This window comes from Passer domesticus, chromosome 15, assembly GCF_036417665.1.
Source record: "Passer domesticus isolate bPasDom1 chromosome 15, bPasDom1.hap1, whole genome shotgun sequence".
NCBI classification, from domain to species: Eukaryota; Metazoa; Chordata; class Aves; order Passeriformes; family Passeridae; genus Passer; species Passer domesticus.
In genome coordinates this window covers 1948886-1971359 of record NC_087488.1, presented here as the reverse complement: position 1 = coordinate 1971359, position 22474 = coordinate 1948886, and the positions used below count along the sequence as shown (strand labels likewise).

At 50.5% G+C, this 22474-nt stretch overlaps 3 protein-coding genes across 6 annotated transcripts; 2 read left to right on the top strand and 1 right to left on the bottom strand.

The window, feature by feature from the left end:
• The first annotated feature begins 233 nt into the window (after nucleotides 1-233).
• ALG1 (ALG1 chitobiosyldiphosphodolichol beta-mannosyltransferase) lies at nucleotides 234-15537 on the top strand. 2 transcript variants are annotated; one of them, XM_064390596.1, is made up of 13 exons: nucleotides 234-468; nucleotides 540-617; nucleotides 1738-1841; nucleotides 2301-2449; nucleotides 2920-3009; nucleotides 3629-3739; nucleotides 4575-4687; nucleotides 5577-5615; nucleotides 6189-6248; nucleotides 6928-7038; nucleotides 7325-7439; nucleotides 8154-8229; nucleotides 15329-15537. In XM_064390596.1, exons 1-13 carry the CDS (start codon nucleotides 249-251, stop codon nucleotides 15431-15433), a joined length of 1371 nt encoding a protein of 456 aa, XP_064246666.1. In that variant the 5' UTR covers nucleotides 234-248; the 3' UTR covers nucleotides 15434-15537. The 2 variants fall into 2 exon arrangements, with proteins under 2 accessions (XP_064246666.1, XP_064246665.1); XM_064390595.1 differs by lacking the exon at nucleotides 15329-15537 and adding an exon at nucleotides 8556-8772.
• EEF2KMT (eukaryotic elongation factor 2 lysine methyltransferase) lies at nucleotides 9381-15940 on the bottom strand. 2 transcript variants are annotated; one of them, XM_064390597.1, is made up of 8 exons: nucleotides 15732-15872; nucleotides 15591-15653; nucleotides 14898-14978; nucleotides 14620-14724; nucleotides 14299-14432; nucleotides 12817-13124; nucleotides 11774-11923; nucleotides 9381-11059 (listed from the first exon to the last, which is right to left on the bottom strand). In XM_064390597.1, exons 1-8 carry the CDS (start codon nucleotides 15813-15815, stop codon nucleotides 10959-10961), a joined length of 1026 nt encoding a protein of 341 aa, XP_064246667.1. In that variant the 5' UTR covers nucleotides 15816-15872; the 3' UTR covers nucleotides 9381-10958. The 2 variants fall into 2 exon arrangements, with proteins under 2 accessions (XP_064246667.1, XP_064246670.1); XM_064390600.1 differs by lacking the exon at nucleotides 14898-14978 and having other exon boundaries at nucleotides 15732-15940.
• A 1485-nt stretch (nucleotides 15941-17425) lies between these two features.
• Nucleotides 17426-20325, top strand: NDUFB6 (NADH:ubiquinone oxidoreductase subunit B6). Of its 2 annotated transcripts, XM_064390602.1 has the most exons (5): nucleotides 17426-17508; nucleotides 17609-17809; nucleotides 17888-17980; nucleotides 19018-19062; nucleotides 20173-20325. In XM_064390602.1, the coding sequence occupies exons 2-5, from the start codon at nucleotides 17630-17632 to the stop codon at nucleotides 20239-20241; spliced, it is 387 nt and encodes a 128-aa protein (XP_064246672.1). In that variant the 5' UTR covers nucleotides 17426-17508; nucleotides 17609-17629; the 3' UTR covers nucleotides 20242-20325. The 2 variants fall into 2 exon arrangements, with proteins under 2 accessions (XP_064246672.1, XP_064246671.1); XM_064390601.1 differs by having other exon boundaries at nucleotides 17447-17809.
• Nucleotides 20326-22474: the final 2149 nt, after the last annotated feature.

The following is a 22474-nucleotide window of genomic DNA, read 5'->3' as shown; positions in this document are numbered from 1 at the left end:
AGTAATGAGGCTGCACTGAAATCACCCCTGACTTCGAGATGCTCTAAAATTTCCCAGGAAACCCCACAGTGCGGACGAGTGTCCAGGCCGCTGTAGTTAATTAAGCCCCCTCTATGGTGTAACTAATTAATTAATTCTCTCGGTAATCGCCGCTCCCGCGGCCTGTCCGGGGTCCCCTCAGAGGGCGGCACCTCCGCGCCGCCAGGGGGCGCGCGGGGCGCGCCTTTCCCGCCTTGCGGCGCTCCAAGATGGCGGCGGCGGCGCCGTGGCCGGGGCTGTGGGCGGCGGGCACGGGCGCGGCGGCGGCGGCTCTGCTGCTCCTGCTGCTGTGGCGGCGGCGGCGGGCGGGCGGCGCGGGCCGCGTGTGCGTGGCCGTTCTGGGGGACCTGGGCCGCAGCCCGCGGATGCAGTACCACGCGTTGTCGCTGGCCCGGCACGGGCGCCAGGTCGCTCTGCTGGGCTACCTCCGTGAGTGAGGGGCGGCCGGGGCGCGGGGCCGGGCGGGGCGGCCGCGCCGCTGACCGCGCTCTCCCCCGCAGAGACCCGGCCGCACCGGGACGTGCTGCGCTGCCAGAACATCCGGCTGGTGCCCGTGGCGGAGCTGAGCGGGCTGCGAGGTGCGTGCGGGCCGGGGAGCCGCGGAGCGGGGGAACGGGACCACAAAGAGCCCGCAGCGTGTGCGGGACCAGCCCCGCCGCACGCACAGCCCCGCACCCTGTCTGCCTTTCTCTTTAAACAGGAGCCGCTGGAGTGAAACCCCTGCCGGTACCCTGGTGCTGTTCACATGCACAGTGAAATGTGGAAATGATGTTCATTCTACCTCTTTCTCCCCCACCTTGTGTTTAGCCCTGTGCCCAGAGCAGCTGTGGCTGCCACTGGGTCCCTGGCAGTGCCCAAGGCCAGGCTGGATGAGGCTTGGAGCAGCCTGGGACAGGGGAATGTGTCCCTGCCCCTGGCAGGAGGTGGAATGGGATGAGCCTTAAGGTCCCTTCCAGCCAAGCCCATTCCATGAGTGTAGGATTTCTTTCCATACAAAATACGGAGTGAGAACTTGTGGGGATGAGGAGGTGTTTACAAAGCTTTATAGTGGTCATAAAATCACAAAGGTTGGAAAAGCCCTCTAAATTCAGCCATTCCCCCAGCACTGGCAAGGCCACCTCTGACCCATGTTCCCAAGTGCCATATCCACTTTTAAATCCCTGCAGGGATGGGGACCCCACCACTGCCCTCTGCAGCTGTGCCAGTGCCTGACCACCCTTCCCAAGAAGGAATTTCCCCAATATCCAACCTAACCTTCCCTGGCACAGCTTGGGGCTGTTCCCTCTCCTCCTGTCCCCGCTCCCTGGGAGCAAAGCCCGATCCCCCTGGCTGTCCCCTCCTGTCAGGAGCTGTGCAGAGCCACAAGGTCCCCCCTGAGCCTCCTTTTCTCCAGGCTGAGCCCCTCCTGGTGCTCCAGCCCCTTCCCAGCTCTGTTCCCTTCCCTGGACACCCTCCAGCCCCTCAGTGTCTGCCTTGGAGTGATCCAGCCTGTCCAGATCCCTCTGCAGACCCCTCCTACCCTCAAGCACATTGACACTCACCCAGCTTGGTGCCATCTCCAAACTTGCTGAGGGTGCACTCAATCCCTTACCCAGGTCATTGGTAAAGTGTGTCCATTTTCATGCTGTTCTGACCCTGTCTCTGCAGAGCTGGCTGGTTCTGATGTTCACATTAAAGTGTTTTTCTGTCACTTTGCAGTGGGGCCAAAGCTTTTGCAGTATGTCCTGAAGGTGCTTGTGCAGTCAGTGCAGTTACTGTACACCTTGCTGAGGATAGATCAGCCATCCTATATTCTCCTTCAGGTATGTTTTGTGCTGGGACTCTTTTCAGGCTATTCACAAATAAATGGTGCTACAATACAGGGTGGTTTTAGCCATCTCAGACATTGTTCTAATTATTTCAGAGCTGAGCTGGCCTCATCAGTGGTGTAAACCTGTGTCCAGGTATTTTTTGGCTCTAAACTCTAGTCTGTTAACAAGTTCTCTCTTCCCATTAGTTGTTGTGCTTTCAAACTTCATTGCCATGGGTAGCAGTAAAGAATAAATCTTACTGGAAATGTTGGTGTGTTTAATGGAGGGGAATTTTGACCTTGATCCAGGGTTAAATTTGAAGTACCTGCCAGTGCTCATAAGTGAATACAAACTGTCTCTGTTCATGGAGCTCCTTTAAGGTGATGCAGCTTCCATTTGAATTTTTGTTTCTGGCTTTGTGTTTGTCACTTGGTCACAGGCTGATGCTATTTTGGTTTTGTTTTTGAGCAGAACCCCCCAGGCTTACCCAGTATAGCTGTTGCCTGGGTGGCAGGGCTGTGGTGGGGGAGCAAACTCATCATTGATTGGCACAACTATGGCTACACCATCATGAGCCTGAGTCACGGGAGGAGCCACCCACTGGTCCTGATTGCAAAATGGTTTGTGCAGTCATTCCTGCTCTTTATAAATGGTGTGGTGAATTCAGAATGGAGGCCAGTGGGGAGGATGTAATTGGCACAGGGAGGGGTTTTTGGGCTTTGCTGTGTGAAACTGGTTTCTGTTTGCTTTGTTGAACACGTGGGAGGGGGTTGCAGGAATTAGGCTGGTTGTTTTTACCTACCTATGCAAATGTTGATCTTGTTGTTGGAATTTCCTTATATGTCCTGGGTTTTTATTCTCTAATGCTGCTTTACTCCAGCTCTTTGAACAGCTCCTTGCTGAATATAATTGGTTTATGTGTAATTAAAGGCTTTAAAGGTTTTGGAGAGTAGGAGTCCATCAAAAATTGCCAATCAGATATCAGTTGGATTTTTTTGGGTTTTGTTTGGCTTTCATCAAGCATGGGCACTGGGAACAGTTGCTGCAGTTGCCTGCCTGTGGTTTCTGACTGTAACTCCATTTTTGTCAGGTATGAAAAGCTTTTTGGGCGCTTGTCTGACTATAACCTGTGTGTCACTGATGCCATGAAGAAAGATCTCTGGGTGAATTTCAAGATAAAGTAAGTCACGTGCCTCCATTTAGTGTGTGTGTGCTAAGTAAATGAAAGAACAGATCCCTGAGGATTCAGAGGGATCTCACAAAAGCAGCTCTCCTGACTCATCCATCACCACTGAAACACATCAGCTCAGTTTTGTGCTGGGCCAGTGTAGTGTGGGCATTGAGGAACCTTCATCATCCTTCCAAACTAACACCCCACTGACTGAGGTGGCAGCCATGGAAGTTTGCTGCAGGTTGCCTGTGGAGCCAGAGAGGGACAGGTATCACTGGGATTTGAACAATTGCTCTGGCCTGCCAGCTTATCTTGAGGGCTTCAAGATCAGAGTTGCTCAGGGGCAGTAATGGAGTAAGTTTGAAAATCAGGACAGTGATGTCTGCAGTTTTTACAGGTGCATTTCACCCCTGGAATAAAGCACACAGGAAAGGGGTTCTTTGTGACTTGTGCCACCTTGGTGTGTTCCAGCAAACTTCCGGAATACAGGAAGAGTCAAAAAATGAATTACTTTGCTGTATTGATTTAGTTAATTTTTCTCTGATTACATTGTTTCAGCCTGCCACTGTACCACGTGCATGTTGTTACCTCTGTATCTTATTTAAGCTGCACATTTCTTTCCTGCCAGGGCTGTAACGTTGTATGACAAACCAGCATCTCATTTTAAGGAAACGCCTTTAGACCTCCAACACAGCTTGTTCATGAAACTTGCCAAGGACTACGAGCCCTTCAAACCACGGTATGTGCAAGTGCAGTGCCCTGCAGTCCTTGACCAGGGCACATGCAGTTGTGGCACTTAAGTTACCAAAATACCTGTGTGGGGTGTTCTGAGCCCCAGCAGGCACAGGGGGCACTGAGGTGCCTTAGTTGTCACTAGGAGAGGCCAGAAGAAGTGAGATGACTGAGCTGTGGTAACACAAGCAGTAGAAGTGTTTTGTTTCTAAAGAAGTTGGCATAAACACTGAGGCAATCTGTCATGGGTGGAGCTGTGCAGGTCTGCTTCCCACTGACCCACACTGCAGTGCTTGGGTGCTTCCTTCATAGCATCCCTTCCTTAATTACTGTAAAGAGCCTTCAGGATCTGATCCAAGGGTTAAACACTTCCCTCTGGCAGTGCAGGATGTCACCTGCAGCAGGTGTACCAGGGAGCTGACTTCACCAAACTAAGGCTTGCAGAAGAAGTGAAATCCACATGATTTCATGTCCATGGTGGGGCTTTTTTGGAAATGCCCAGCTCAGAATGTGTAGGTTCTGGGTTTAGTTGAATAAATGTGCTGTTGGCCTCCATGCTGTGGTAAGTGTGAGACAGAGTGTGGAAAGGGAGGCTGGCTCTGCTCAGCTTGTGAAGGAAAACATTTGGTTGGAAAGTGGAATTGTGCCTGTAGCAGCAGGGAAGAGGGGAAAATTGCCTGCCCTGTCCTGGCATTTCTGTCATGTAGTGATTCTGTTTCTAGACAAGTTGAGCAGCAAATCTGAAGGCAAACGTGTGGAAATTGTTGCCAGTTAAGCAGAGTGCTCCTGCTGCTGCTGGCTGTGTGTGCAGCTGGTGCTCAGGAAGTTTTTCCGTAGTGCAGAGCTGTCAGTCCCAGCGCCGACAGATCGGCCTTCACCGAGAGGGATGGCAGCAGCGCTGTGAGGAAGCCCCGGGGCCGGCCAGCCCTCCTCGTCAGCAGCACCAGCTGGACAGGTTGGGAATCACTTGTATTTTCCGTGTCAAATAGGGCTGTTTGTACTTTGTCACACTTGAAGTTATGTTTGTCCTTTGTTTTCCTGGGAGAATTTGAACACAAGGTGTGTGTGATGCAACTAAATGTTGTGTGACTTAATAATACTACAAAGGAATGATTTTTTGAAGTTGTATTTTAATTATAGAGCTCAGCTTTAAGAATGATTAAAAGAGGTTTTCTATTTGGTTTTTTTTAGCTTTCATTCTAGACATACAGTCTTGCATGGTGGTGTAAAACAGATGAAGAAACTCAAATATTTACTCCTTACTGAGCACCCTGAACTCTGAAGGTGTCTCTGCACATGGCAGGGGGTTGGGATGAGCTGAGCTTTAAAGGTCCCATCCAACCCAAACCAATTTGTGATTCCATGATTTCTGATGATGTTTATTACATATTTATGTACATATTTTCCCTCTGTATGAGGAAGGGAACAGAGACTGGAAACAAATCCATTGCCAGTGACCATGGGCAGGATTGTCTTTATCTTTGAATAATCAGGGCAGTTTTTACACTTAATTCTCAGTTTCAGAAACTAGAAAATTTTAACTTGATAGCTTCAAAGATGTACAATATTTGTAGCTGGTTTGTCTGTCATGTTGCCAACAAGGGAGATAAAGAAACACTGTGTATGGTTATGGACTTTTATTTCTGAAAATAAAGTAGAGAATTTTTAATGGCACATTTTAGTAAATAGTAACCTTTAAGTGCAGACTGTGTACTTAACCTTTGAGTACCTGGTATGTGTTTAAACTGTGTAGGTGAAGGTGAGGAAAATCTCAATTGTTATTTAAAGTCAAAAATTAAAAGTGGCAGAAATATGAATGTTACTGATAAAGCCTTCTCTTTCAGAGGATGAAGACTTCTCAGTTCTTTTAAGAGCTTTAGAAGGTTGGTATGAAGGAATTGATCTCACTCTTTCAAAGAGGTCTTGGTGTGGACACTTAAGAAGGGTTTTGCTAAAGAGCAATGCTTCTATATTCAGGTGGAAATGCAGTTGTATTTGATTAATTAGCACTAACTTCAGATTAGTAATTGAAATACAGGAGTACAACATCTGAATTCAATTAGAGGAGTTGTCAGGGAGAGTTAAATCTCTCACTGGCCCCTAAACTGCAGTTTTATTTTCTGAGTTATTACATCTACTCTCCACAGGTATCTGCTAATGGGAGGGAAGGGAATGCTTTGTCTTATCTTGTAGACTTTGCAGCTGCAATTCTAAATTGATCTATTGAAGCAGCTGATTGGGGAGCAGTTGAAGAGATGCTTCCTGCATAAACAGCCTGATTTATTTCTGGAGAAGTCTGTAAATGTTAACATTGCTGGAGTTACTGCTGTGTTACTCATGCATGCTTGTAAGAAAATTGCTTGTAGTGAGAAGCTCAGTAATTAATGCACTGTCACCACTCTTCAGCCAAGCACCCTGAGCTTTGTCAGCTCTGACCAATGTTTTATCTTCTCCAGATTACGAGAGGTTTATTGAGGAGGGAGCCAAGCTTCCAGCTTTAGTGTGTGTGATAACAGGTGAGAATGTTTGTGTTACAATTCTTCAGAAGGTTTAGTTGTCACTTTATTCTGTGCTGACTCTTCTGTTGCTGGAGGGACTGTTGCCTTTGTGTCTGGTTATCAGGACAGTGATTTATAGCTGAGTTATTGCACCATCCACCCTTAAAGAACCTCCCTGTCTGATCCAGCTCTGCATGAAAAACAGTTTAAGGTCAATGTTGAGATGATGCTGCAAAAACAGTGTCAGGGGAAGCAGCCTCAAGCTGTGCTAGGAGAGGTTTAGAGTGGATATTGGGAGAATTCCTTCCTGGGAAGGGTGGTCAGGCACTGGCCCAGCTGCCCAGGCCAGTGGTGGAGTCCCCATCCCTGGGGAATTGAAAGCCCTGTGGATGTGGCATTCAGGGTGTGGGTCAGTGTTGGCCCTGGCAGTGCTGGGGAACAGTTGGATTTTATGGGAGAGGGCTTTTCCAACCTTAAAAACTCCATGACTCTACATTGATGGGAAACTAATTGAAATAGTGAATAAGAGAAGTCCATGTGCACATTGCTTTCAATGGAACTTCAGATTTTTCACATCTTTTTAGGGTACCACAAGTGTTGTATCCTGTTTGTGCACCTGATCCAACAGAAGCTTGCATTTCACAGGCCACACTGTTTTCAGTCATCTTGATAAAACATTTTTTCCTGTTTTACACAGGCAAAGGACCTCTAAAAGATTATTACAATGGGCTGATCCAAAGCCTGCACTTTAGGCATATCCAGATCTGTACACCATGGCTGGAGGCTGAGGATTACCCTCTTCTGCTTGGTAAATAGTGGGTGATGGAAAAGGCTGGGGGATGTGTGGGAAACAGCACAGTTGCAGGGGGCTGATGCAGGCTGGGAGAAAATAGTCAGGAATGTTGCTGGTTAGTGACAGGATATTCATGGATTTGACTCACTCCAGCAAAGCTGCTGAATTCCTGTGGCTTGAAATTGTGCCTGGGTAGTTGAAAGTTTCACTTGCTCCATCCAAAGCAGCACAAAAGGGAAGGTTTGCAGGAGGACAGAGGAGCTGCTTTCAGAGAGTTCAGACTGTGCTGTGTTGATTTCAGGCTCAGCAGACCTGGGGGTGTGTCTCCATAAATCCTCCAGTGGCTTGGATTTGCCCATGAAGGTGGTCGATATGTTTGGCTGCTGTTTACCTGTGTGTGCAATACATTTTGAATGGTAAGAGCTTCTTCTGGTACAGCTCAAGGCAATCACTTAAAACAATATTCTTACAAATCCAGAGTTCAGCAGCTACTGCAGGAATTCAATGAGATCCATGCATTTTGCCATTTTTTTAAAATTAAATAAGATAGAAATCAAGGTTGGTTTAAGTTTAAAAGTTAATACTAGTTTCTACAAAATTGGGAGAATTTAATGCAAGCACTTCCTTTAAAAAATCCCTGTATTCCATTGTTTCCATATATTTAATTTTAAAAAATCTTTCTTCTGCATAGATATACCTGTTCAGTGAAAGGCTGAGTGTATGCATGGGCATTATTGGAATTTATGGCCCTTTGGGAAAACAGTAGCTTTATAAAAGAAGATAAAACTCCTGTGAAGATTTCAGGATGGACCATGTACAGATTTTCCTTGTGGAAAAAAAATCTAGTTTTAAAGTAGATCATTGCTCTGGTTTTTAATGGATGTCCAGATGAGTGGCACAAAGACAGAACGAGGGCCCTTTGGTACAGTTGTGGTAGATTTAGTCTGACATAGAAAGGAGAAGAAGTCTTTTAACTGTTTAAAACTGCCTGTTTAACTCCATTATGTCAGCTGTGGGGCCACAGTGATACAGATACCGTGGTTTGGTCCCTTTGGATGTCTCTGTGCAATACTGTAAATGTTCCACTCACTGCTTTCTGCTTCAGTTCTCCTTTTGTGGCTTTTTTTCAGTTTACATGAACTGGTGAAGCACAATGAGAATGGTCTGATATTCAGGGACTCGCAGGAACTGGCAAAGCAGCTGAAGGTAAAGGCTCTGACTGATTTCTTTCCCCCCAGAAATAACCCCAAAGGTGCCACTGTGTGAGCAGCCTTTTCAGGTCTGAACATCACCTGTGTGTTTTGCATTCTCACAAGGCACTGCCTGGCCTGGTGAGCATTGCTTGCCTCACTTCTGTTTAAATGAGAACCCAAAGCTGGCAGAAGCAGTTCAAATCCTGTCCTTGTTCTCTCTTCATGGGCCCAGACCCCAGAACTGCAGCTGTAGTTGAGGGTTAACAGTGGGGAGGCTGGAATGAGCCTGAAATGGAACATGATAGTTATTTTTCTGTGGTTTTGCTTTTTAAATTACAGATGCTTTTCTTGGATTTCCCTAGCCTGGAAGGGAAACTTCCCAGCTTCCGAGAGAAGCTGCGAGTGTCCCAGCAGCTGCGCTGGGACCAGAGCTGGGACCAGACTGTCCTGCCCTTGCTGGGCAGCAGGGAGTGACTGGGGGAAGGAGGGGGTCAAACATTCCTGCAGCTGCAGGGATCTGGGAAACCATGAATAAACTTTGTATTGTCTGTACTTAGTTTCTAACTCCTTTGTTTTGGCTCTCACACTCTTCCTTTACAGTTTCAGCTGCCTGGGTGAGTAGGGGGTGCTGAGGCTGTTTGTTGTGTGAGAGCCTGTGCTGCTTGAAGGGCCCTTTTTGGTGAAGATCCTTGAATAGAGATAGAAACTATTACCAGCTTCACCTCCTGTACAGTCAGCACTTTAGCAGGTGATTTGGGTATGGTTTATTTGGCACATGGCAGATGTTTGTCATTTGACTTGTTTCATTTCAGCTGGTCAGTTTGATGGCCAGTAATTTCCCAAGCACTGAATATCCTCCTGCATAGTTTTATTGGGATAGAACCATTTTGTTTCAGAGTTGTTTTTCCTTTTGACAGTGTGTGCAAGAGTGTGGAAGCACAGCACTGGTGTGTGACAGCTTTACTGGGCACTTAGAGCAAAGCAGAGCTTGCAGTGAGTTGTCCTCCCTGTACTCTGAAATGAATGTGCCCATCTATCTTGGGAAAGAACATAAAATTCATCTCTTCTTGAACAGATGAACAGAAAAGGGAAAAATAAACCCAAAACACAAGAACAAAGTATGTATAACTTAGCCAAAAGGCACTTTGCTTTGTGAGTGCTTACTCAGGTACAACCTTCAGCTTTTTATTAAGCTCAGTATTCACATGCAAGCCTAAAGCTTACAGGTTTTTTTCCATCACCTTTTTGATGATAAAATGTCATCATCACATGTCAGTCATTGGTAAATGTGCTTGGCTTAGACTGTGTTTACTGCTCCTCAGAGCTGCTGCTTCAGGGTGGGAGGTGAGGACAGCGGGTTCTGCACCAGCAGTTTTAAACTCTGAGCAACTATTGAATATCTGCTTTTGTCAAAAGAGAAAAGGTGAAAATAGGGTCAAGTTGCTTTACTACAGGAATTTGGCAAAACCTCCAGCTTATTGATTGAAGAATAATCCATGAACATTGATTTGCCAATTTTTTAGTGGTTTTTTTTTCTGTTTTCAGTCAAAATCCTGTCTAGAGGTTTGGCCATTCCTGTGCATATGGAGGTAAATTAGGCACTTCTCTAGTTCAACAGTAATGCCAAAAGCTTTAGAGAGGTTTCCTCTTCACATAACAGAACTTTTTAAATCCAAAATGAGCTCTGTACAGAACCTTTGTCTTGAATTTTGTGTAAGGGGAGATAAAGGAGCTCCTGTGTAGGCTGCCAGTTTGTGCTTACTCTGGAAATAACGTCTTTGAGGTCTTTCTCTTTGGGGACAGGGAGCCAAAACCTGGGCTGGGTTATTTCTGCTTGATCCCAGCAGTCATGGTCTCCTTTAGCTTGAAGAATAAGAAGATTCTTCAGGTTCCAAGTTAGGTATCATCAGTTTTCTCTCCCTTGCTACAAGAGGTTGAAGTTTTTAAATTTAATTTTAAGTAGTTTTTAAAAGAGAAAAGGAAGCTAAAAGAGAAGAATGAGCATCACTTTGATTTCTATGCTTCAGGACCAGTTCTGCCCGACAGGAGAGTGATTAATGGATGATGAGAAGTTTCAGAGCAGGGGAGCTCAGTCCTTCCCCTCTGCAGCATACCTGGAACTCTGCTATGGAGAGTGATTCCTTTTTCATTCCCAGCAGCCACTGTGGAAGTGGCTGTGAGAGAAAGGGACATCAATTCTGACTTGTCATCACTACAGAGTAAAGATGCACCTGATTTACAGCAGAGTCATCCTGGGCACAACTACAGGAACTGGTCACTGTTTATTGGGGGCTTTTAAGCTAACCCCAACTGCAAGTACACACAGACATAAACCACCAGAGTAGACAATTACAGCAGGTTTTGAAACCAAAACCCATTGATTACTCTGAAAGATTGCTTTGCTCCCTTGTCTGTGGGGGATCCTCATCCTGTGATCTGCAGGTTGCCCCCAGTCACAAATCACAACACAGTTGGGAAAAAAACTGTTTGAACTCTGCTGTCTTCTACAGAATCCAAGTGAAGTGTGATTGGGGCTTTTGGTTTCTCTTGCTTGAGGTTCAGTCACTTCCCAGGGGCAGCTGCAGGCTTGGATCCATGCTGGGAATTAGAGGAAGGAAGGAAGGACTCCATGTGTCTGTCCAGCTGTATCCTCAGAACCTCGTTTCCAGAATTCAGGCTAATCTTGTTACAAGGCTGAGGCAGCTCCTGTTGGTCTCAAAATTCCAGTTCTGTTTGCCAAGCCTATATAAATAGCTGTAGAATAGTCACATCTGGCTGCACATCATAGAGGAAATTACAGCTGCTGTGGGCTGGAATCACCTGCCACCTGATCCCAGCTTTACCTGTGAAGAGAAACACTGGGAATCATATTTATGTCTAATAAAAGGAAGAGAAGAAGTTGCATGACAAGTTCTGTAAGAAGAGATCTTTAGCATGCTGTGATTGTCAGGCAAATGCTTATGAGTGTTTATTTAAAAATCCCATTAATGCCTCTGCTGAACACTCAGTGTCACTTTGTGAATTAAGCAGAATTTCACAGAATATCCTGAGCTGAAGGAACCCACAGGGATCATCAGGTCCAGTTGGTGAACACCAGCTGAACAGCAAAGACACTGCAAAAGATAGGCTTTAGAAGCTTCTATGAAGAAAAATCCCCAAATCTCTATTTTATTTAATCTCTAGTTGGGGGTTTTTGTCAAAAGATAAAAGGTGAAAATAGAGTCAAGTCAAAGAACAGGTAAGATAAGATAAAGGGTTTAGGCAGCATCTCAGGTGTTATCACTGATGGCTCCCTCCTGTAAGCTTAAACCTCTTTTTATTTTCCTATTGGCACCAGACTTACAAATCATCCCTCACAGATGTGAGCTGTGATAGCCAGGATGTACCTAAAGGTGAGTTCCAAGCTCCTGATGAAATCCATGTGCAAAAGCTGCTGCTCTTAAATCCAGCTCTAGGATAAGATCCTGCTCTTGGAAAATGCTCCTGTCTACCACAGAACAGTGGGGAAAGAGGCAAAAAGGCAAAACTATTGAACCCTGGATGGAGCAGGCACCCACCCAGCTCAGCCTGGAAGAGCTGATGCGTGTCTGGATTTCGGATTGTGGAGGCAATGAACACCTCAGGAGCTTTCCTGCCTGCTCTGGAGGTGGAGAGTTTCTGTAGCATCCCAACAAGGGCTAAAATTATCTCAGGATCATACACCACATCTACAAAAAAAGAAAAAAAGAAACATACAATATTTATTGAGAATTGAGCAAAACCAGAATAAAAACCGCAAAGCAGAAATAAAATCTTCACAGTGCAGGAGAATATTGACATTTTATGGACTATGCCCTCATCACTAAAAATCAGTGCTCCTTTTAGTAAATGGATTGTCAGATATATTATTTAAGCCCATCCTAAGGGAGGCAGCAGAACCACTAAGTGTTGGTGCTCTGTTTTGCCCTTGGCAAAACAAACCTGCCTCGTTAGAAGTGAGTGGTTTAGAGGCTGGGGCCAAGGACTTGCAGAAGGTTTCATCTGCAGTCATTCCCCAGAGAGCAGAAATGCTGCTGAGAGGTCAGGGAACACCAAGGGGAGCAGAATGCAGATGCTCAGGGGGGCTGTTTCCTACCCAGAGGTGTGCAGGGTGTGTGTCCACTGCAGGTATTCGTGCTGCAGTGTGCTAGGGACACATCCTGCTGCAGTGAGTAACAGCAAATGGCAGGGAGATGTCAGTGCCCCTCAGTTCTTGCCTTCAGAGTCCAGCTGGGGCTGGGTTGGGCACTGAGCAGTGTCACCATGCAGTGACTTCCTTTTATAGAATGCCCATTCACTGCATCCTGTGATACCTGGGATGCCAAAGTCATTTTTGCACCTGGATTCTCAGTTTTTTCTTTGCAAAGCTCCAAATCAGGGGGTAAGACCTACAGCTGACATTCTGCTCTCACTAGGCATCACCACCATCGTGCTACTGTCACTATGGCTGAATTTTTCATGAAACTCCCTCTGAATTTACACACAGACAAGTACAAAAGAAGTCTGTACTTGGCTGTTGTTATTCTGTTGCTCCCCAGGAGGCTGCTGGGGTTGCTGAGCCTGCTCCCTGTGGGTGCCTTACCTGCTGCAATGACAACATCAGCTCTGAGAGCCAGCAGTTGTTTTTCTGTCACTGAGCCCCAGTCAAGCTCAGCAACAATCACTTTTGGGGTTTGGCAGTTCTGTCCTGGCACCTCCTGTCCCTGGGGCTCTGTTTGGGTGCTCCAGGCCACGTCAGGCTCTGGGGTGAAGCCATTCAGCTGGATGTTTTCCCCCAGCTGTCTGAGGACACGGGGGTGGCAGTCACTGAATATGAATGTCCTGGGCTGGCAGGTCTTGCAGATGGCAATTCCAGTGAAGCCAATCCCACTCCCCAATTCCAGGACTGTCCTGAGGGTAATGGAGTAAAAAGTACTATCAGGACTCTGCACTGAGTTAGAAATCAAAACATTATAAATATAATTAAAGGTAAAATCAGTTCCAGATAATTACAATAATTTTTGAGTGAACCATCCACAATCTAACCTCTGTTCCAAGCAACTGGAGGGTGGGGAATAACTGAGGGTGGAAGTGTCAGCAGAAAATTAATTAGCTGAAATGCTGATTTCTGTAAGGCACAAACATTCCCACCACAGGGATGAGAGGCATTCCCACCTGGCTTTAGCCATCTGCAGCACAGTTGTTTCCACCTGAGCTGGCTCTCCAGTTTTTAGTCAGTGGAGGGAAGCAGACACTGAGCAGTACAGCTCCTTCCCCTGTGAGCTTAACTATTACTAATTATCTTTCCTCCAAAGTCCTTGCTCATCTTGACTGCTTGTACATGAAGTAAAAACGATGTGATCAGAGCTGCACAGTAATCACCTAACATAGATAATCCTTGGTGAATCCCATCATGGAGTGAAGGTCATTAATTAAATTACTGAAAACTGAACAGCTGACCTCACAGAGCAGGTCAGACAGCACAGTGCAAGGGTTTGATCCCAAACCATGTCCTAAACTAGGTCCTCTCCTGGGTTTAAGTTTAGCAAAACAGAAAAGAGCAGCAATTACTCAGCAGCAAAAGGGTGTAATTTCAGTTATTTAGGGTGCATAGGGTATTAAATATCTGTTATTAAATTACAGTTGTGTAGCTCACAGTATCACAGGGCTGGAGCCAGGCTGGCAGAGCTGGGGGTGCTCACCTGCAGAGGAGAAGGCTCCAGGGACACCTCAGAGCCCCTGCCAGGGCCTAAAGGGGCTCCAGGAGAGCTGCAGAGGGACTGGGGACAAGGCATGGAGGGACAGGACACAGGGAATGGCTCCCCCTGCCAGAGGGCAGGGCTGGATGGGATATTGGGAATTAGGAATTGTTCCCTGGGAGGGTGGGCAGGCCCTGGCACAGGGTGCCCAGAGCAGCTGTGGCTGCCCCTGGATCCCTGGCAGTGCCCAAGGCCAGGCTGGGCAGGGCTGGGAGCAGCCTGGGACAGTGGGAGGTGTCCCTGCCATGGAATGATGTCCCTTCCCAGCCAATGCACTGTGGATCCTGCAGGAATGACCACTCTGTGCAGCCCTGCTGCTGCCATACCTGCCCCTGAAGAGGCCGGGGTGCTGCAGTGCCCACTGTGCCAGGAGCAGGGCAGCCTCCCAGGTGAGCAGCCCCGTGGTGCCCCCGCAGACCAGCGCCGTGCTCTCGCAGAGGCTCACGCTGTCCCCCGAGGGCTGCAGGACACAGCAGGGCAAAGATGCATCAGCACAGGCCACGACTTAGAGTTTACAATCAACAGGAGCACCTGCAAAAAGGCAGGAAGCACTCCAGGCTTCAGGGTGGGTGTTTTAAAGCCAAGTATTGCTTAGTTTGGTGAGTAAATGTAAATGTGGGTTAGAACAGTGCAGTGTCAGTTTTTACCAGTAAGTAGCTTTTGTAACAGTGAGTAGATCCTTCTTCTTCTTTTAGAACATCTGCCAGTGCTTCATAGAGTTCATCCAGGGGTTCAGCTGCTGTGGATTCATGCTGTGGGGGAGAACAGGGCAGCTCTGAGCATCACATTGTCATGAAAGAGAAAACAGCTGCACTCTAAGCCCCATTTCAGTACAGTGTATTTACACTGAAGGTTGTGGTTGGTTATTACATGAGGTATCCTCAAGGGGAAAAAAGAGAAAAATAAGGGGAAAAGCAAGAGGTACCTTTTTGATGAGCTCAGTCAGGAAGCATCTCCTGTACTTGGCTGAAGGGGGATATTTCACACACAGAGGGTGAAGAATTGTCTACAATGAGAAGAGCCATGGAAACCAATTACCCAGGGCAGGGTTTAGGAAAGGCATTAAGGACCACAGGAGGACCATTAATTGGGTCTGGGTGCCATGAAATGCTTTGGAATTTAGTCAGTACAAGAGATGCTAAACCAGAAATTGAAATGGGATGATTTCTGACAGGTTTGTGAGCTTACAGAAATGTGGGCACAGATTTCTTACTTTCTGTGGCAACAAAAATATCACTTTTCAATAGAGCAAAGAGGAAAATAGAGTGAAAACAATCCAATTTACTCTCCTCCTTCTTTTGCCCTTCTCTTCTTTCCGTTTTGGTTTGCTGCCTGATTTGTGACCTCCCTCCACAGGGACAGTCCAGGCATTCCCTGTATCCCGAACACCCAGGAACGGCTGCGCTGACTGCGCCATTCACCACATCAGCGCTCTGGCACGCCCGTTCAGTTCTGATCTAAGAACACCCAAATTCCGGGCAAAGAAGGAGCTCTGCAGTTCTGCGGGGCCTAAGGAAACACGGCGACAGCGGATCACCAATCTGAGCGTTCCGGGGGCTCGGGAACACGCGCGGCACCGCCCGCCGACGGCACGGGGGAACCGCGGGCCGCCCCTCACCTCGTGCAGGATATCCGCCAGCAGCGCCGAGCCCGGCGCAGTCCGCAGGCTTTGTTCCAGTTCCTAGAACAGGATAAATAAGTAAGTAAATAAATAAATAAATAAATAAACACCGCCGCCCCCCGCCCGGCCCCTCCGCACCGGCCAGGGCAGCGAGCTGAGCGGCCGCGCCGCCAGGAAGCGGCGCTGGAAGAGCAGCACCAGCCCCGGCCGCGGCTCCGCCATGGGCCCGGAGCACGAACCGCCCCGGGGGCGGAGCGGCACCGCCCCGCCGGCCCGGGGCACGGAGCGGGGATCGAACCCGCGACCCCCGGACACCGAGCTGCCCCCGCCGCAAGGGGGCGCCACGGCGGGATCGGGAATAAACACACACCGGGATGGGGAATGATCACACACCGGGATGGGGAATGATCACACACCGGAATGGGGAATAATCACACACCGGGATCGGGAATAATCACACACCGGGATGGGGAATGATCACACACCGGGATCGGGAATGATCACACACCGGGATCGGGAATGATCCCACACCGGGATGGGGAATGATCACACACCGGGATAGGGAATGATCACACACCGGGATGGGGAATGATCACACACCGGGATAGGGAATGATCACACACCGGGATGGGGAATAATCACACACCGGGATGGGGAATGATCACACACCGGGATGGGGAATGATCACACACCGGGATAGGGAATGATCACACACCGGGATAGGGAATGATCACACACCGGGATAGGGAATGATCACACACCGGGATAGGGAATGATCACACACCGGGATGGGGAATGATCACACACCGGGATGGGGAATGATCACACACCGGAATGGGGAATAATCACACACCGGGATCGGGAATAATCACACACCGGGATGGGGAATAATCACACACCGGGATGGGGAATGATCACACACCGGAATGGGGAATAATCACACACCGGGATCGGGAATAATCACACACCGGGATGGGGAATAATCACACACCGGGATGGGGAATAATCACACACCGGGATGGGGAATGATCACACACCGGGATAGGGAATGATCACACACCGGGATCGGGAATAATCACACACCGGAATGGGGAATAATCACACACCGGGATCGGGAATAATCACACACCGGGATGGGGAATAATCACACACCGGGATGGGGAATAATCACACACCGGGATGGGGAATGATCACACACCGGGATGGGGGGAACACCAGGATCATGGAAACTTTGGGTTCAGGGGACCATGGAGATCATGGAACCCTGGAATCCGGGAAACGTGGAATCACTGGATCAATGAATCACTGGGATCATAAGAATTATGGAAACATTGTAATTATGGAATCGTGGAGTCACTGGAAACGTGGAAACACAGAATCACAGAATATCGGAATAACGAAATCAGAGGGATCGTGGAAGGGTTTGACTGGGAAGGGTCACTCGGGACCGTCCCACCCCTGCCATGGCAGGGACACCTTCCACTGTCCCAGGCTGCTCCCAGCCCTGCCCAGCCTGGCCTTGGGCACTGCCAGGGATCCAGGGGCAGCCACAGCTGCTCTGGGCACTGTGCCAGGGCCTGCCCACCCTCACAGGGAACAATTCCTAATTCCCAATATCCCATCCATCCATGCCCTCTGGCAGTGGGAGCCGTTCCCTGTGTCAGTTCCCCGCGGGCACTGGGAGAGGCCGCAGCTGAGTGCCCCGCGCTGTCCTTTCCCCAGACACCCGCGGCTCCCGGCTCCAGAGCCGCCTCAGCCCCGCCATCACACCCGCGGCCCTGCCTGCAGCGTCACAACCGCGCGCCGCGTGACGGCACCGCCGCGCGCCGCGGCGAAGGACACGGCGCCCGAGCGGGGCCGAGCGGAGCCGAGCGGGGCCGAACCGGGCCGAGCGGGGCCGAACCGGGCCGAGCGGAGCCGAACCGGGCCGAGCGGGGCCGAGCGGAGCCGAACCGGGCCGAGCGGGGCCGAGCGGGGCCGAGCGGAGCCGAACCGGGCCGAGCGGGGCCGAACCGGGCCGAGCGGGCTGAGGCGCCATGAGCGGCCCCGCGCAGGATGAGAGGCTGCGGGTGCAGCAGCTCCGCGCCCTGCGGCGCCGCTGGCTGCGGGACCAGGAGCTGAGCCCGCGGGAGCCCGTCCTGCCGCCGCGGCGGCTCGGGCCCGTGGCCGCCTTCTGGGAGAGCTTCCTGCGGCCCGGGGATCCCTGGCGGCAGCAGGTGAGCGGCGGGACGCGGGCAGCGCAGCGCGGCCTTTCCTGCGCCGCTGGCCCGGCCTGACCGTCCCTGTGCCCGCAGGTGCACAAGGTCTACCAGGGCGGCCGCTTCGTCATGCTGCGGGTGCTGCTCCCCGCCTGGGCCATCACCTACTACCTGAAGTACCACGTGCGGGTGCGTGCGGGCCCGGCGGGGTGACGGGGGGCCCGGGACGGGGCGGGGGATGGAGCGGGGAGTGGTCCCACTGCGGGAGTGTGAGCGTGCTGCTCGCATTCGGTTGCAGATGAAGGTTGTTCTCCCGTGGCCTGTTCACCGCTTGTGTTGCCTTGCTGGGGTAGCACTTATATATAAATTTAGTGTGATACTTCATGACAAAGAATCACCCCTTGTGATACCCCACCTGCAGAGCTGCCCCAGCCCTGGGCCAAGAGCAGCAGGACCTGGAGCTGCTGGAGACAGTCCACAGGAGCCCACGGAGATGCTCCAAGGGCTGGAGCCCCTCTGCTCTGAAGCCAGGCTGGCAGAGCTGGGGGTGCTCACCTGCAGAGAAGGCTCCAGGGACACCTCAGAGCCCCTGCCAGGGCCTAAAGGGGCTCCAGGAGAGCTGCAGAGGGACTGGGGACAAGGCATGGAGGGACAGGACACAGGGAATGGCTCCCACTGCCAGAGGGCAGGGCTGGGTGGGATATTGGGAAGGAATTGTTCCCTGGGAGGGTGGGCAGGCCCTGGCACAGGGTGCCCAGAGCAGCTGTGGCTGCCCCTGGATCCCTGGCAGTGCCCAAGGCCAGGCTGGGCAGGGCTTGGAGCAGCCTGGGACAGTGGGAGGTGTCCCTGCCATGGCAGGGGGTGGAAGGTTTAAGGCCCCTTCCAATCAAAACCATTCCAGATTTATGGCAGTGCCCAGCTTCTCCTGTGTCCTAAGCAGAAAAGCTGTGTCTGAATTGTCCCTCTCCTGCAGGGACAGCCCTGGGGATAACCAGGGCAGCAGTTGGTGTGGGGAGGGAAAGGGGCCAGCCCTGCCCTCCCTGGCAGCTGTGGCTGTTGCAGCCTCAGGTATTTCTCTAGTAGTGGAAGGTGTCACAAGACTTGTGCTTAGCACAGTTTCTATCCCAGAAGGGTCGTGGTGCCCATTTTGAACATGCTTTGTGCTTCCTCCAAGTAACTAACACTGTTCTCTTTGCCCTTTCCCTCTGTTCTCCCCCTGCTTCCAGAAATCGCCGCATGGTGTGGTTGTGACAAACCCACGGATATTCCCAGTAAGTCTCTCATGTCCTGTCTTATCTTCCAGCTGTGTCACACAGACAGGAAGGGGTTTCCAGGGAGCTTTGTGCAGCACCTGGGAAATGTCCAGTGAGGACTTTCCCAAGGGATGTACTGGGTCCTGTGGGCACTTTCACCTTGTCCATGGTCCCTGTTTCAGTATTACCTCTCTGTAGCACCTGGCTGTCAGAGCCTGGCTGATGCTGCCCATCCTGGGTGGAAAACACAAACATTCCCTTTGGGAATGGCTGTTCAAAGCCCCAGTGATTATAAACACATGGAATCACGCAGGAGTGGCTCTGCTTCTCCTCCTTGTCAGCCCTGAGAATGTTGGTTCTGGCTTGGTCCCAGTTGTGCCTGAAGGTCCCCCACACTCAGGTGTCCCCAAAGAGTTCTGTCAGCTCAGCTTGGGACAAGTTGCATGAAGCAGAGAGTGCCACATTGTTTGGTCTTTTCTGTTTTCAGAACAGAAAGAACAGCTCTGAGCTGTTAGTGATTGTTGTAACAAGTCAGAGGGCAAATATTCTACAGAAGATTGGCTCTGCCCTTTCTGACTGCTGCCCATTTTTGGCATAACACCTCCTAATCATGCTCCGTCTAAAATAAAATTATAAAATATTCCATCCCAAACAACCACAAAGCAACACGCTGAAGGTCAAGCTGCTGGCCTCTGTCTTCAGCCTAATTTTTCAGTCAAGTTAGGTCAGCTCAGCAGGCCAAGACTGTGCCTGGAGCTGGAACAAGTGGCACTGGGGCAGCAGGTTGATTTTTGAGGGATTCCATGGCTCTCCATGGGCTCTGGGCTGTGGGTTTGGACTCACTGATCACTCATGGAGGGGATTATGCAGTGCTCTTAAGTCAAAACAGGCTCAAAATGTGTGGCTTCTGTTCTGTAGTAAAGGGATAAAGCAAGTACAAGGCTCCAGGTAATTTTGCTGTGATGTTATTCCAGCATTCTGGGCACGTTGGGGGACTGAGAGTGTTCTGAGTGAGTTGTGGTGAAATTCTTGCCTGGAAGTGGGGACAGTTGCACGTTCCCTGAAGGAAGGCTGTGCAGGGAGAGTCTGGATGCCACAGGGAATGCTCACCATGCTCTCATCCCACAGGGGGACAGGATTTTAGAGACTGGAGAGATCATGCCACCCCTGAAAGACGAGCACCACAGGCATCACTGATGGCCAGGAGCCCATTTCCTCTGTGGGTGAACGTGGCCAGAGCTGCATCTGCTGTGTCTCTTCCATAAAAGAGTCTTCATTCTGCATTGTCTCAGCTCCTCTGTCATTTACTGTCTCCTTAGTCTGTGTCATTCCAGGTGCTCCTCCTGTGGGAGTTCATTATTGCTGGATCCTGGGCATGTCCAAGGCCCTTACCTCTCAGTGAGACCTGGCAGAAGCACAGTGTGGGCCTTGGGGTGATGAGGGAGGCACTCTGGATCCCAGGGGTTTTGGAGCAGGCTGCTCCAAGGAGCAGAGCTGAGCCCCTCACACACGCTTGGTCTCCTCCCCCACTCCACCAAACCCTTTCTGCCAGACTTCCAGTGAAAATGTATCTTCTGTCATCCCACCTCTGCCTAGGGAGGGTGGCAGAAGAGGCACGGCTGCCAAAACCCCTTTTTACCACTCTTCCCTCTGCCTTCAGCCCTTTCTGAGGAAGAGGCACGGCTGCCAAAACCCTTTTTACCACTCTTGCCTCTGCCTTCAGCCCTTTCTGAGGAAGAGTCTTCCAGCCCCCACATACCTGGGGCACTTTGTACTGGGAAGACTGGTCTCTGAAAGAGCAGTGATCCCTGTGAATCCCTTCCAACCTGACATATTCTATGATTTGAAGGCTTTAGTAGCTACTTTGGGGATAGGAATGGTTAAACCAGTAATCCAGAGGGTAACCTGGGTGGCTGTGACAGGATCCCCTCTTGGAGCCATGAGAGACCAGCCCAGCCAGTGTGTGAGGAGCAGGGGACAGCTCAGAGCCCCTGTGCTGTGTCTGGGGACAGCCAGAGCCCTCACAATGGCTCTGGTGGCGACTTGAACCATCAGGGCCATGGCAAACACTGGGAAAACTGCCCAGCAGTCAAAGGAGAACTGCCCAGCACTCAAAGGAGATGAGGGAGGCCGTGGAGGCCAGGCCCTTGCCAAAGCCACATCCCTTTCTTTCCTTGGGTAAATGGTCCTCAGGGTGGGACAGCAAGTGGGGAATGAAGTGCTGGGGCAGTAGGATCCTCTGGGTCATCACTGGGGGTCACTGAGGGGACGGGAGAGTGAGCAGGGGCTGTGGGGAGCACTGGGAAAGTAGAGAGTCACGGGTGAGCCTGGGTGTTGAGGGGTGGTGGGGTTGGTAGAGGGGCTGCAGGGGAGTGAGACTTGTCCTTCCCAAGCCTGTGGGGGTCCCTGTCACCACCCCTGCCCCAAGGTGTGCCCAAGGGCCACAGCAAGCCCACCCCCTTGGCCAGTGACCTGGGGAGGCCTTCCCTCCCTGGCGTCCCCTAACACCTCCACCCCACTGATGGCAGCTGGAGTACCCCAAATCTCCAAGGTCCCTGTGCATTTGTGCAATGCTTGTGAGGAATTGTGGACTGTGACATCTCCTGGGGACACCACACACCCAGGGGGATGCCTGATACTCCCAGATGCTCCCAAAAAGGCCCTGATACTCCCAGGACTTCCCAATTCCCCTAAGGAAATGCTGACAACTCTCCTCCTCTAGTGAGAATTCCCCCAGGACTGCAGGGAATCCCAGTACCCCCAGAGTGCCATGAACATTCCCACAGCTCCAGCAACCCAAGAGACACCCCAGTCCCCCATGTCCCCATGATGTGGGGGCCAGGGGATCATTTTAGGCACAGACTCAGTCCCAAGGACAGGTGTGGGGCCCTGGCATCACCTGGGGGTTTTGGAACAGATAATCCTCCCTGAGTTGAGGGGATGGATACCTTTCCCTCAAGCAGGGAGAGGTTTGAGTGCCATAACCACACCAAAAAAGACAACAGAGCACCTTGAACATGCCCTGGCACAGCAGGACCATTCATCTCCATCCCCTCAGCTATCCCACTGTGGGTGACAGCACGTGGTGCTGGGCAAGCTGGAGGAAGCATGAGCCTGCTGTCAGACCACACACTGCTGACAGCTGCTGGACCTGTGCAAAGAGCACAGGGCTCCACAAACACAGTCTGGATCTTCCCTGGGCCACCCCTGTATCCCTCAGTGTCATCGAGTCCAGCTTCCCTCATACCAAAAATGTGGGTGATGCATTCTCATGACAATGAAAGCAAATTCTTCTGGATTTGTACTGTATTGTTCCCTCAAGTGCCCTCAGTGTTGCACACACAGATATTACACACAGCACTACATCTTCTGCATCACTTTTGAGATCCCTACCACTAAAAACTTATCACAGATTAGTGATGGATGCACA

Coding starts and splice junctions, on each gene's coding strand:
- ALG1 (XM_064390595.1), top strand. CDS start 249: ATGGCGGCGGCGGCGCCGTGGCCGGGGCTGTGGGCGGCGGGCACGGGC. Junction 1,842..2,300: donor CATCCTATATTCTCCTTCAG/GTATGTTTTGTG, acceptor GTTTTTGAGCAG/AACCCCCCAGGCTTACCCAG. Junction 7,039..7,324: donor GGATTACCCTCTTCTGCTTG/GTAAATAGTGGG, acceptor TGTTGATTTCAG/GCTCAGCAGACCTGGGGGTG.
- EEF2KMT (XM_064390597.1), bottom strand. CDS start 15,815: ATGGCGGAGCCGCGGCCGGGGCTGGTGCTGCTCTTCCAGCGCCGCTTC. Junction 11,924..12,816: donor TGATGTTGTCATTGCAGCAG/GTAAGGCACCCA, acceptor CTTTTTTTGTAG/ATGTGGTGTATGATCCTGAG. Junction 11,060..11,773: donor GCTCTTCCAGGCTGAGCTGG/GTGGGTGCCTGC, acceptor TTCTCTTCACAG/GTAAAGCTGGGATCAGGTGG.
- NDUFB6 (XM_064390602.1), top strand. CDS start 17,630: ATGAGCGGCCCCGCGCAGGATGAGAGGCTGCGGGTGCAGCAGCTCCGC. Junction 17,981..19,017: donor ACCTGAAGTACCACGTGCGG/GTGCGTGCGGGC, acceptor CCCTGCTTCCAG/AAATCGCCGCATGGTGTGGT. Junction 19,063..20,172: donor CAAACCCACGGATATTCCCA/GTAAGTCTCTCA, acceptor CTCATCCCACAG/GGGGACAGGATTTTAGAGAC.